At 46.3% G+C, this 13,074-nt stretch overlaps 1 protein-coding gene across 1 annotated transcript in view; it reads left to right on the forward strand.

Moving 5' to 3' along the window:
* The window catches only part of PSME4 (proteasome activator subunit 4), a 1,396,200-nt gene that overhangs the window by 1,143,254 nt on the left and 239,872 nt on the right, over nucleotides 1-13,074 (forward strand). The window contains exon 40 of the mRNA XM_069234194.1: nucleotides 4,363-4,571. Within this exon, the coding sequence (XP_069090295.1) occupies nucleotides 4,363-4,571 (209 nt within the window). The remainder of the gene's footprint in view (nucleotides 1-4,362; nucleotides 4,572-13,074) is intronic.

Genomic DNA, 13,074 nt, shown 5'->3' on the forward strand with positions numbered 1-13,074 from the left:
AGGGAAGTGACCCTTCCCAGAGGAAGTGGTCATTATAGTGGGTGTAGCCACCCCAAAGGTAAGTGTCCCATTGTACATTACCAGGTTTCCCCTAAAACGCCCACTAAATTCAGTATTTAGTGGGCACCCCAGACCAAGAAATCAGATTTATCAGGAAGAAAAGAAAGACAGCGCCAAAGAACCCAACAGCACGAGAACAGAGGACCTGCTGCACCAGAAGAAGTTCCAAGACCCCTGCTTGCTGCATCAGAGTTCCGACAGTCACCACTGCGGATGAGCTGACCATTGGACTGACCTGAAAAAGACCCAGAAGACCTCCAGGCTTTGCAAATTGCCGAAGATCCCCCTCCTGAGTAGAGGCACCACTTAAGAACCTAAAAAAAACAGCAAGAACCAGCAAACCGGTCTGTGTCACTTCACTGACCAGCCGGTATCTCCACAGCCGGAAGTTGCAGCCAGACCCGACGACACATGGACAGCCCGGATGAGACCTACAAGTATGCCAACGTTTGTGACACTGTGCCCTCCCATGGCCGAGTTGTGCCTATACCCCAGGTACTGGTCAGTGCAAATGGACTACCACAAAAACAGCTCTCCCAGAGCTGCAACTAGACCAGGAGGAAGCCCCAGTCGAGTGATTTCAGGAACACCATGGACCTCCCACCAGAGCGCCCTCGTCATCCTGCAAGGCCCCTGGAAGAAGACTTACCTCCATCTCCAAAGGGTTCCATTGCGCACAGCCTCCAAGACCTCAAACTCACCCTGCATCTGGCAACCCTGAGCACTGCATTGTGGAACCAGCTGTGTGCCATGGCTCCCTACCCTCTTGTCACCTCAGCAGCCCAAGGGGACCCTGGAGCACCACCTTTAAATCTGCAAACTACCTCCTTTTCCAGGTGGCCCCTTCAAGTGGCCCTGTGCCAAGAAACTTTACAGCAGTGCTCCTGTCGAAATCGGGAGCTGCCACCTGGCACAATGTCCCCACCATCCTCATGGACCATCCTGCAAAAGAAGAGACTGGTAATTCATTTGTGTGATTTTAGATTAATTTTTACAGGTGACCTTCCATTAATTCCTATGGTGCGTAATTACGCACAGAAAGACTAACTTCATTAAAACTTTGAAAAATCATAACTCAAAAATTATTTCACGTATCTTAACCATCTTGGTCTTAAATTGTTTTTATAAAAATCTGAAGTATTTTTATAAATGTGGTGTTGAGTAATTCATTGTGTGTGGTGCATGATTGATACTGTGAAATACCACTATGCTTAACATCTCCTGGATTAGCCTAACTGCTCGACCAGCTACCTAAATAATTGGAGCATTAGGTGATCTGATTTTTGCCTCTGGAAACCAATGTGTGGTTGCCTTGACCTCCCTACACAGTGTACCTAGTTTTGCACACTACATAGAGGGCCAGCCTCCTACAGTACCCTTGCTACAAAAGAGGGTACCTTTCTACACCCCAGGCACCACAGGTACCATTTACTAGGGACTTACAGTAGTAGCTAAAGAGTTTACCAATTGTGCAAAACAACTGTGCAGTTTTGGGAGAAGGAGATCTGGCATTTTTGACCTGGTTAGCAGGGTCCCAGTGCGCTAACAGTCAAAGCCACATCAGAAAACAGGGAATAATGGGGGTCTGACCTTGTAAAAAAGTGTGCTTTCCTGTACGCTCCGTTTGAGCTATGTCACAGTTGTCTCCTGCGGTTACTCATCATCAAAACAGCTTTCCTCTCGGCTGCAACATCTGCCCAGCAAGTCATTAGTTGCAGGCCTTATCATCTAAGCTGCACTTTTTATCTATCTATCCAGCCTGATACAGTGGTGCTTCACACGTGGGCTTCCTTTCTTCCAAAGGTGGTCACGTCTTTTCATGTAGGACAGTCCATCTTCTTACCTACTTTCTACACTCCACCTCACCCCTGCAAGAATGTGCAGCGCCTCTGTTGTCTGGACCCCAAACGATCATTGCTGTTGTACCATAACGGCACACGAGTTCCAGGGGGCGATCATCTCTTTGTGAGTTAATCTTGGAGCTAAAAAGGGTCAAACTGAGCAGAAAACCTGCTACTCATTGGCCTTGAAGCAACCTCCTGAGGGCTTTCGTGCTCATTCTGCCTGATCCAGAGCTTCGACTACTGCGTTAGCACTCAGAGTTCCAGTTGTGGATTTCTGCGAGGAAGCAACATGGGGCTCTCTGCTCATGTTTACCAAATGCACATCAGTTGTCGGTATTCTTCATGGCTCCGCACTTCTGGAATGGAAAGTAAGGAAAATAAATTGATGTCAGCATGCCGGGGTGACACTTAGATAGGTGCCCTGCAGGAGGCTGGCCCTCTATGTAGTGTGCAAAGCTAGGCACACTGCAGGGGGTCCAGGAAACCACACGTTGGTTTACAGGGGTAAAACTAGATCACCTAATGCTCTAAGTTTTGGAGGTATCTTGGTCGAGCAGTTAGGGCAATCTTGGAGAAGTGCAAAGCTTTTGTTGTACTCACAGCATCAATCTTGCAACTCACACACTCAAAGGAATAAATTGAGACCAATATATAAAAATAACTCGCTTCAAATTTTAAGACCAAGATCATCAGAATTGGGTAAGTACTTTGCGAGATAATAATTTTTTAAGTTTAATAAACATAGTATTTTTTATGTGTAACTACGCACCATAGGAATCAATGGATGTCACCTTTAAAAATACAGACAAAACCGTATAACTGATAGCAGCAGGGCTCGAAGTCGAGTTTCAAAGGTGGTAAGCTCTTTGAAGCTCACCACCAAAACAGTGCACATTCCTGAGGGAGGGGATATTAGCACCTCCACCCAGGAAGGGCTTTGTCTCAAACCCAGAGAGAAGAATCTCTCACCCCAAGGTAGTAGATTGGCTGACTGGAAGTGGCTGGCTGGTTAGAATCAGTCAGCAATCATGCCAGGGTAGTTAATGTTTGCAGGGAGCACCTCTAAGGTGACCCCTGGGTACATTTAGTAATAAATCCAATACTGGTACCAGTTTGGATTTATCCTTCTGAGTTGTTTGATACCAAACAACCCATGGTTTAGAGTGACCATCATGTTACTGTGAAACTCATGTTGACCAGTGTCCAGCACGTGTAGTAAAATGGCTGCTCTGTTCACTCACTATGTCACAGGTTTGGCAAGGGCACAGTGGGGGCATATTGCTCATACAGCTGTGCCCTCACATACAGTATGGTGCATCCTGCCTTAGGGCTGTAACGCCTACCAGAGGGGTGACTTACCCATAGTGTATGCAGTGTGTCTGGCAGGGCACACAGGCAGTGTGCCATGTCGAGTTTACTTTTTAGGTTTGCATCAGGACACTCAGCCTGCAATGGCAGTGCTGGGTGTACTGGAATGCATGGCCCTAGTGGGTGGCACAATCAGTGCTGCTGCCCTCAGGGGCCTACCTTTAGTATCCCATGCCCTGAGTACTTAATTACCATTTACTAGGGACTCATAGTGGTAGCTAAAGGGGTCTCCTATTGTACCAGTGCATCACAACAGTTTTAGGGAAAGAGCTCTGTTCCAGGGAACCTGATTAGCAGGGATACTGGGCACTACAATCTCTAGGCTACATCATACATCAGGCAAAAAAAGTGTTGCCTAACTGTCACAAAGAGGCCTCTCCTCATATGCCCTGGATGTAATTTCCAGTGCAGACAATGTCGTCGATGTATGTGGAGCTGATCAACGCCACATACCATCACGCAGTGGTGCTGCTCACAAAAAATGTTCCAGATCCAGTCTTACATCTGAAATAATTTTAAGGAAATGAATCTGCTGCTAGATATAGTCTCTACCAGATAAGGCGTTACCGAAAATAACTAACTTGTTCATCTAGGCTTCCACACACTGTTCTGGCCAGTTTGCTGTTGGGCTCTGCGTTTGAGGGCACAAACTGCATCAAAATCAACTGACATCAGTGCATGAGAGTGGCACCTGTGTTTGTCCCGCATTTAATTTCTAGGTCAGAACGGTGTCAGTGCAACTGCATGGCCCCAACTATCAACACGCAGAGGGACTGCCCAAAGGTTTCCGGTTCCAGTGTAACATCTGAGGAAATATCAAAAGGTAAGTAATCTGCAGTAAGATAGAGTCTCTGCTAGAAAGAGCATTACTGAACATTAGTAACTTGTTCTTAAAGGCCACAGTGAGGACCATGTTAGCAATATCTGTAGTAAGCTGAAGGAATGAGTAAATAGAAGTACAAACTTAACAAAATCTTTTAAACATCTGAGATCTGTCTCTTGATTATTTTTTGATGTGAACATAAGCACAATACATGTAACCATGCCACTGTAAATACACTAAGCACTTTCTGTTATTTTGTCTTTCCAGTGTGTTGACATACATATTCATGATTGATGTTTCCCTACCAAGTACCGCTCCAACAGTTTCACCTCATATATCAGAGTTCACTTCCAGAATTCTTTACAAACTCAAACCCCTCATGGAAGCAGATGAAGAGATTCAGAACCATGTTATGGAAGAAAATGTTGTTGGTGACCAAGATGAACGAACCCAGGCTATTAAACTTTTGAAAACGAGTAGGTTGAACATTTTCTCTACGGAATCATTTGAAGAAAAATTGAAAAGTTTCTCATATTTTAAACTCCAAATTAAACCTGCATCACAAGTCTCTACTATTCATGGCATACAGAATCCTTACTTTTTTAAAGACTATAGTAACTCGTAGCTAGTCTTTCAGCCCAAAACAGGAAAACAGCGAAGCAAAGCCTAAAGTTGTGAGTGAGCAAGTGGTGTTATTTTTCACATTGTTATGCGACCTATGTGAATCAGAATTAACTGCATTGGCTGAATGAATCATCACCTTACTCAATTAGGAGGAATTGTTTTAAAATGCGAAACATGGACAATTGTTGAAAAAAACGTATGATAACTCCAGTAGGTTGAAGCTGAAGCCTTCTATGCTTTTTCCAGAAAGCAGACCATAGCCAGCCATTCTCTATGCTAAGGCACCTCTTTTTATTCAAAGCCATTACCCATCGAAAGTTGGGTATTAGACTTTGACTACTGCTCTCATTATGGCTGAGCATCACCTTTCAAAGTTTCTGTGTGTTATTCGAATTATATCTGGTTGTAATATATTTTTCTGGTAACAATTAGGAGCTTAATGTTGGTGTTGAACTAACTTGGGGCTGTAGATCAGAAGTGATTCTCCATACCCATAGGTTTCTGCTCCAGAGTATAGTGCAGCTGTATAGTGACTGCATGTAGCCCCTTACAAATTCATCAATGGGTGTATGGGTGTTCCTTTAGATTTCTTATGAGACTCCTTGCAGGCGCCAGACTTGATCCTGGAATTCTTTCACTAGGTTAGTATAGAAAAGCACCCCTTTTAGCATGGTTAGCCCTCCCTTTTAACCTGATATCTGATGTGATTTGGACTGAAAGTCACTTGGGTCCTTGCTAACCAGGTCCCCAGTACCAGAGCACCTTTCCAAAACTGCACATTTGTTCTCCACAATTGGCACACTTGTTAGCACCCTCTAATTCCCTAGTAAATGGTACCCCTAGGGTACTAAGGAAGGTCCCAGAGGGCTGCAGCACCATTTGTGCCCCCCAAGACCCCTCACCAAACCCACACAGTGCTGCCATTGCAGAGTGCTTGTGTTGGTGCAGGTAAAATTAAAAACACTACATGTCGCACACCTCTGTGTGCCAGGGCCCCCTACCACTGCATGTGCCAGGTGTAAGTCATCCCTAAGGCAGGGTGCATGAGGACACGTGAGGCCATATATGCATGAGCAGATATGCCCCTCCTATGTCTCTGTCGATTCTTAGGCATAGTAGGTGAACTGGAAAGCCATTTTAAATGTGCTGAACGCTGGTTACTATACGTTTCCCAGCTACATGATGGCTTCTCTGAACCCAGAGATGTTTGGTATCAAACATCTCAGATTAATAAACGCTCACTGATTCCAGTGAGAGGTGTATGAATACCTGCAGCCAGAGGGCTCCTTACAGGTCCCTTCCTCCAACATCCTACCCCCTCCCACCACCAACCCCCCTCCCTCCCTGAAAACCTACCCGCTACTAGTGTGTTGACTGAGTGGTCCTGACCAGTTAAGCCACCTTAGATATGTTTCTGCCCCCCTCCCCAAGGTGAGAGCCAGTGTATGAAGGTGGCTCTCTGTATGGTGTACTAAAAAGAAGTACACAGTACAGAGAGTCCAGTGACTCCCCAATTAGTTTACAGAGGCAAAAGTAGATAGGACTAATGCTCTATTTTGTGGTAGTGTGGGCGAGCAGTTAGGCTTATCAGGGGATAGTGCTAAGCATTTGTTGTACACACAGAGGCAATGAATGAGAGACACACTCAAATAATAAATCTGAGAGCAATTAAGAAAAATAATTATTTGAAGGCATCTTTCAAAACCAAGAACTTCCTAATCAGGTTAGTAGACCTTTAAGCATAAATACTTTGCAATTTGAGAAATCAACACTTAGTGCAATTTTCAGAGTTCTCTCAATGTTATCCTATGGAGGAAAATAATGTTCAGCAAACACAGAGTTAACAATGACTTACGAGGTCAAGCTCAGGTAGTAAAGGTAAGTGCTGGGCACTGATCAGAACCACACCAACAGGCCACACCAGCCAGCACAGGGGCTGACAGATGCAGGTGTGCAGTAATTCATCAGGTGCCCAATGGTTTTCTATGGGAGTTTGGTCATCATAAAGACAGGCAGGGAGGACAAGCAGGTAGGTGGTAGACTTGGAGTGCTCAGAGAAGTAGGTGCACCTTTGGTCCTTTTTTTCAAGGGCCAAGGGGTGACGGATACAGGGGTGTCCTTAGTCATCAGGTTTTCTCGTCCTGGATCTCTCGCGGTCAGGGGGCATCTGTGGTGAGGCTGAAGGTGTCGTTAGGGAGTCCGGCAGGGGTGGACCCAGGGTAGACTTGAGCTCTTAGGAGCTGGGGGATGTCAATGGCACCAGTGACCCACCTCAGATGGGATCAGGGGCGACAGGTGCAGTGGTTGCTGGAGGTGTCGGATCTTCGCTCCCATAAGGCTGCAGGAGAGGGGGCCCTCTGTTCAGAGGCTGCAGGCATCTTGGTGAGCAGCAGGGCAGCTTGGGAACTGTGTTGGCACCATTGGTTGACATCACCTCAGGTCGTGGACATCGGGTGCAGTGGTCACTTCAGGTGTCGGGTCTTTGGTGTTTCAGTGTCGTAGTTTGAACTCTTGCTCTAGGCAAGACTGCTGGTTCGAGGATGACAGTACTTTTGTTTGTAGGTGACTATTCCTATCCTACAACAAGTCTCAACTGTTGTCCCAACCTTACCGGCTCACTAGCAGCACTTCACCAGAAACACAATAGTAAAAGGTGATTCGTGGCAGCCTTTATGCATGGACTCGAGAATAAGACATCTCAGGGAGTGTCGGGGTTAAACAGAGATTACCCCTTTCTCACAGATATATCATGTCTCATACAAACACAGGCAATGACAAAGATGCAGTAAAGTTTCAATAGTTTTTATTTAACACAACTGCAATTTGCGATATGTTGCATGGGCTGCAATGATTAGGATAATGAATAGTGCAAGAAACAGAATTGTGAAGACGAGAGTCATTATTACAAAGACCCCCACCATCTTGCAATGCATGTAAAAGACATAAGAGGTGTAATATGTCCTAATACCCTAATGTGATAGGCCTAACCTCCTACCTAAAGGAGAGCTGGGTTTGCTAAACCTCATCTGCCAATGCCATGTCCATGAGAGGAGCCCCCAACCCTCAATACCTTGGAATAAGGTCTCTATCTCAGACTCCGCAGGGACACGAAGACTGGGTCAGCGTCAAGACGATGTGCAGCATCGATATCAGCGATGGTGGCGATGCCCTCTGGTCGGAATCTCTCTGATTATCTGTCTAAAGTGCGATGTATTTATACAGATTTTCCAGAACCCCTGACGTAGGTGTGTTCCCAAACAATAGATAACAGACATGCTTGGGACAGCAATTGTTATAAACAAATCCCTCGAAAGTATAGAGAGGGAAAATCCCTAAGTGTGAACACCTACTGTTTGTTTGTCTTTGTCGCCTGATCTTGACGCCTTAGCGCAGTGGCACTGATAATGCAAAGCATAACAAGTGGCCTAACTATAAACAAGGCAGCCATCTTAGATGAATTAAATAATTAAATGGGCTAAGACAGAGCAAGCTAAGTAGGATTAAAAGTCACTAGGTGACGAGGGCACGAGTCTGCAAGCCAGAGGCTAAGCTAACTCCTGTTATCCCATTAAAACAAACTAGGATTCACTACACCAGTAGCTGCAGAGACTTTTCTTTGAAGATTGTGTTGCAAAGCAGGTTCGCTTCTCACAGGAGACTTGAGTCTTTATGGAAGGCAGGACGAGTTGGATTCTTGGGCAGAACCTTTGAGATCAGCAGGCAGTCTGGCGTAGTCTGCTGCTTCTTCTTTTCCTCTTCTGCAAGTGCAAATCTTATTAGTCTGGGTCTTATTAGGCCGTCAAAATCTGAGTTTGCGGTCAGGGGTGTCGCCTAAATATTCAATTTAGGGGTGTTACAGGGAGTGCCAGGCAGTAGCCAGTGGGCTGACTACATCCTTCTTATGACCATTTCCGCTGGGAAGTGGGCATAACCCTAACCCTAGTAGCCTAATTCTTTCCAAGCAAGATGGAGGAATTTGAAAAGTAGTGTCCATTTCAGGTCGTCCACCTTAGAGGTGGGACTGGCATGAAGGGGGCACTCCTAATTTAACTAATTTTCCCACCTGTGCTGCTGCCAAAAGTGGGGTCAGGACAGGGGGTTGGTCATATTCACTGTAAGAAGTTGGCTCTCTATATACTATCTCAAAGTGGGAGATAGTGTGCACAGAGTCCAAGGGTTCCCCTTAGAGGTTGATAGTGGCAAAATTAGATAATACTAATGCTCTATTTTGTGGTAGTGTGGTCGAGCAGTAGGCCTATCAGTGGGTAGTGTTAAGCATTTGTTGTACACACACAGGCAATCAATGAGGAACACACACTCAAAGACTTAACTCCAGGCCAATAGTATTTCTTAATTTATTTTAGAACCACAAAATTCAAGATTTTAGGTAAATATATAAAATGCAAGGTTCTTCACACAGGTAAGTAGAGAACTTTGATTTACAACAGTAGTACCCACAGTTTAGGTTAAAATGGCAATAAGATATTTTAAAAAGTGGACACTGCAAAAATCAACAGTTCCTGGGGAGGTAAGTTTGGTTCCGTTTCTCAGGTAAGTAAATCACTTACACAGTCAGTCTCCTGGGTATAGGCAGCCCACCGTTGGGGGTTCAAGGCAACCCCAAAGCCACAGCACCAGCAACACAGGGCCGGTCAGGTGCAGAGGTCAAAGGAGGGCCCAAAACACATAGGTGGCTATGAAGAACAGGGTGCTCCGGTCCTAGTCTGCTTACATGTAAGTACCTGCGTCCTCGGGGACCGGACCGGGGGGTTTGTAGAACACTGGGGTGGGGGGACACAAAGCCCACAAAACACACCCTCATTGGCACAGGGGCGGCCGGGTGCAGTCGGCAAAGTAGGCGTTGGTGTCAAGGAGACCAGATCCTCAGGGCTTGCGCATGTTCCCAACATGTCCACCTCTTGGCAGCTCCAAACTCCACTAGTAATATAGCACAGAGTTAAAGAATGGCCAAGTGGAGGAATGGGTTTTGGGTTGGGAACAGCGGGGAAGGAGACCTGTGGAAGCAAGAGTTAAACAACACAATTGCAAGATTAATCACAATAACTTTCAATAAGTTTTGTTTCAAATAAACACTTATACTGAAAACATGAATGACCTAAGACTTCACTATAACTAGGCCTCAAGAATGTAGGTACCTGGAAATCAAGAAAGGTTATGCAAGGTTTTCATATGAACATTCCAGAATTAACATATTATATATTTTTTTAACAATAAACGCTCTCCAAATAGTTCTTAGAATAATCACTGCATTGTAACAAGAATCAAAGAGCACATGGTTTTTTCTCTGCATGAATGAACTGTACTAGAACCATGAATAACACGGCTACGCCACTCTCTGATTAAGAGTTCCAAGACTCAAATGTTCAGGAAATATTATGCACCTTAATCAAACTGCACATCTAGACTTCAATGTCTAGAAATGATTGCGCACTCTTCCGATCTATATTTCAAAAGTTAAATGCCTGGAATGAATCGCGCACACTGTTGCCGATTCGATTATCAAGAACCAAATGTCATGAACTGATCGCGCACACTGCCGATCTGAATGGCAAGAAGTAAATGCCAGGAATGAATCGCACACACTGTTGCCGATTCGGAATTCACGATCCAAATGCCATGAAATGATCGCGCGCACTGCCGATTTGAATACCAAGAAGTAAATGCCAGGAATGAATCACGCACACTGTTGCCGATTCAGAATCCACAATACAAATGCCATGAAATGATCACGCGCACTGCCGATCTGAATGCCAAGAAGTGAATGCCAGGAATGAATCGCACACACTGTTGCCGATTCGGAATTCACGATCCAAATGCCATGAAATGATCGCGCGCACTGCCGATCTGAATACCAAGAAGTAAATGCCAGGAATGAATCACGCACACTGTTGCCGATTCAGAATCCACAATACAAATGCCATGAAATGATCGCGCGCACTGCCGATCTGAATACCAAGAAGTAAATGCCAGGAATGAATCACGCACACTGTTGCCAATTCGGAATTCACAATACAAATGCCATGAAATAATCATGTGCACTGCCGATCTAAATACCAAGAAGTAAATGCCAGGAATGAATCGCGCACACTGTTGCCGATTCTGAATTCACAATACAAATGCCATGAAATGATCGCGCACACTGCCGATCTAAGTGCCAAGAAGTAAATGCCAGGAAAACAATTACACACGCGATTTCAAGTTTAGGTCCAAAACTTGAGTGTCACTGGAAACGGAGTCAGGGGCCTAACCCGACCTCCACCTTTCCGCCCTGCTTGAAGATCCCCAATTAAACGAGGGCAGGCCTTTAAATGACTGGATAGGCCTCCGGACATGAGCTCTGGAAAATGCTGCTGCTCTGCACCGGGACCTCTGAATAGTGAGCACGTGGAGCTGGGCTGGCTCCCTTATATAGAGCCAAGCCCCGCCCACGAGCCACACCGAACCATGCTGCAAGGAAGGCGTCTAGAACATCTTAGAATAAAGGACCACACCCTGGAGTCCTGCAAACAAGCCTTGCAAATGAACACTGAATTACGTACAGCATTAATGACTTTTCAAGGTAAAAGCTCTGCAATGCAAAAGGTTAACATACTGCATAGAAACACAATGCATGAAATATGCCTTTGCATAAAGACTGGGTTTTTGCATTTACGTCGCCCGTAGAGCGCGCACTGTCCTGATGTTGACAGTTGGGTTTGCTATTGAAAGCAATGGAGGGACCCGGGGGTCACTTAGGCGATGCAGGCAGGGCACAGGGGGGCTCCTCGGGCCAGCCACCGACTGGGCTAGGATAAGGGCTGCCTGCTGGTCACTCCTGCACTGATAGGTGGTTCCTCTCGGTCCTGGAAACTTCGGGTTCAGTGGTTGGTCCAGGCGTCGGGTTCCTTTGTTACCAGGCAGTCGTGGTCAGGCAAAGCCTCTAGATCCTCTCTGCAGGCACCGCTGTGGGGGTGCATGGAGGTCAACTCAGGATGTCCACATCGTTGGAGTTGCCTGGGAGTCCTCTCTGCAGTGTTGGTTTCTCCAAACTCGAGCCAGGGGCGTCGGGTGCAGAGTGTGAAGTCTCACGCTTCTAGCGGGAAGGGAGAGTCTCTTTAAAAGTTGCTTCAGAGTTGCAAAGTTGTTGCTGTTTCTGAACAGTGCAGCTGTTCTCAGAAGTTTCTTGGTCTTTTAGGTGCAGGGCAGTCCTCTGAGTCCTCAGAGGTCGCTGGTCCCGTTGGATTCGTCGCTGTGCAGGTTCTTTAAGTCTGGAGACAGGCCGGTAGGGCTATGGCCAAGTCAGTTGGTGTCTCCGTCGTCTCTGCAGGCTTTCAGGTCAGCAGTCCTCCTTCTTTCTTCAGGTTGCAGAAATCTGATTTCCTGGGTTCAGGGTCGCCCCCTAAATACTCAATTTAGGAGTGTGTTTAGGTCTGGGGGACAGTAGCCAATGGCTACTGTCCTTGAGGATGGCTACACCCTCCTTTTGCCTCCTCCCAGAGGGGAGGGGGGCACATCCCTATTCCTATTGGGGGCAATCCTCCAAACTCAAGATGGAGGATTTCTAAAGGCAGGGATCACCTCAGCTCACGGCACCCTAGGGGCTGTCTTGACTGGTAGGTGACTCCTCCTTGTTTTTCTCATTATCTCCTACGGCCTTGCTGCCAGAAGTAGGGGCCGTGTCTTCAGGGGCGGGCATCTCCACTAGCTGGAATGCCCAGGGGTGCTGTGACAAAAGGCATGAGCCTTTGAGGCTCACCACCAGGTGTTAAAGTTCCTGCAGGGGGAGGTGAGAAGCACCTCCACCCAGTACAGGCTTTGTTCCTGGCCACTCACCCCTTGTGGCCAGAAACTCGTCTGGTTGTGGCAGGCTGGCAGAAACTGGTCAGCCTAGCACTAGGAGTTGGACTGGTATTAAGGGGGCATCTATAAGATGCCCTCTGGGTGTATTTTACAATAAATCCCACACTGGCATCAGTGTACATTTATTGTGCTCAGACGTTTGATACCAAACTTCCCAGATTTCATTGTAGCCATTATGGAACTGTGGAGTTCGTAATTGACAGACCCCCAGGCCATATACTCTTTATGGCTACCCTGCACCTGTCTATGGTTTTGCTTAGTGCTTAGGCACTGTGGTGGCATAGTGCTCAGGCAACTATGCCCCCACCTGTGGTATAGTGCACCCTGCCTCAGGGCTGTAAGACCTGCTAGAGGAGTGGCTTATCTATGCCACAGGCAGTTGGATGTGGGCATCTATACAGAAGAGACAGGACTATAAAACCGTTTGAAACATATGCACAAAACAGCCCCTGAACAATCCTTTAAGGGCACAAAAACATCAGAACATCAAATAGA

This window comes from Pleurodeles waltl, chromosome 5, assembly GCF_031143425.1.
Source record: "Pleurodeles waltl isolate 20211129_DDA chromosome 5, aPleWal1.hap1.20221129, whole genome shotgun sequence".
Taxonomy (NCBI): Eukaryota; Metazoa; Chordata; class Amphibia; order Caudata; family Salamandridae; genus Pleurodeles; species Pleurodeles waltl.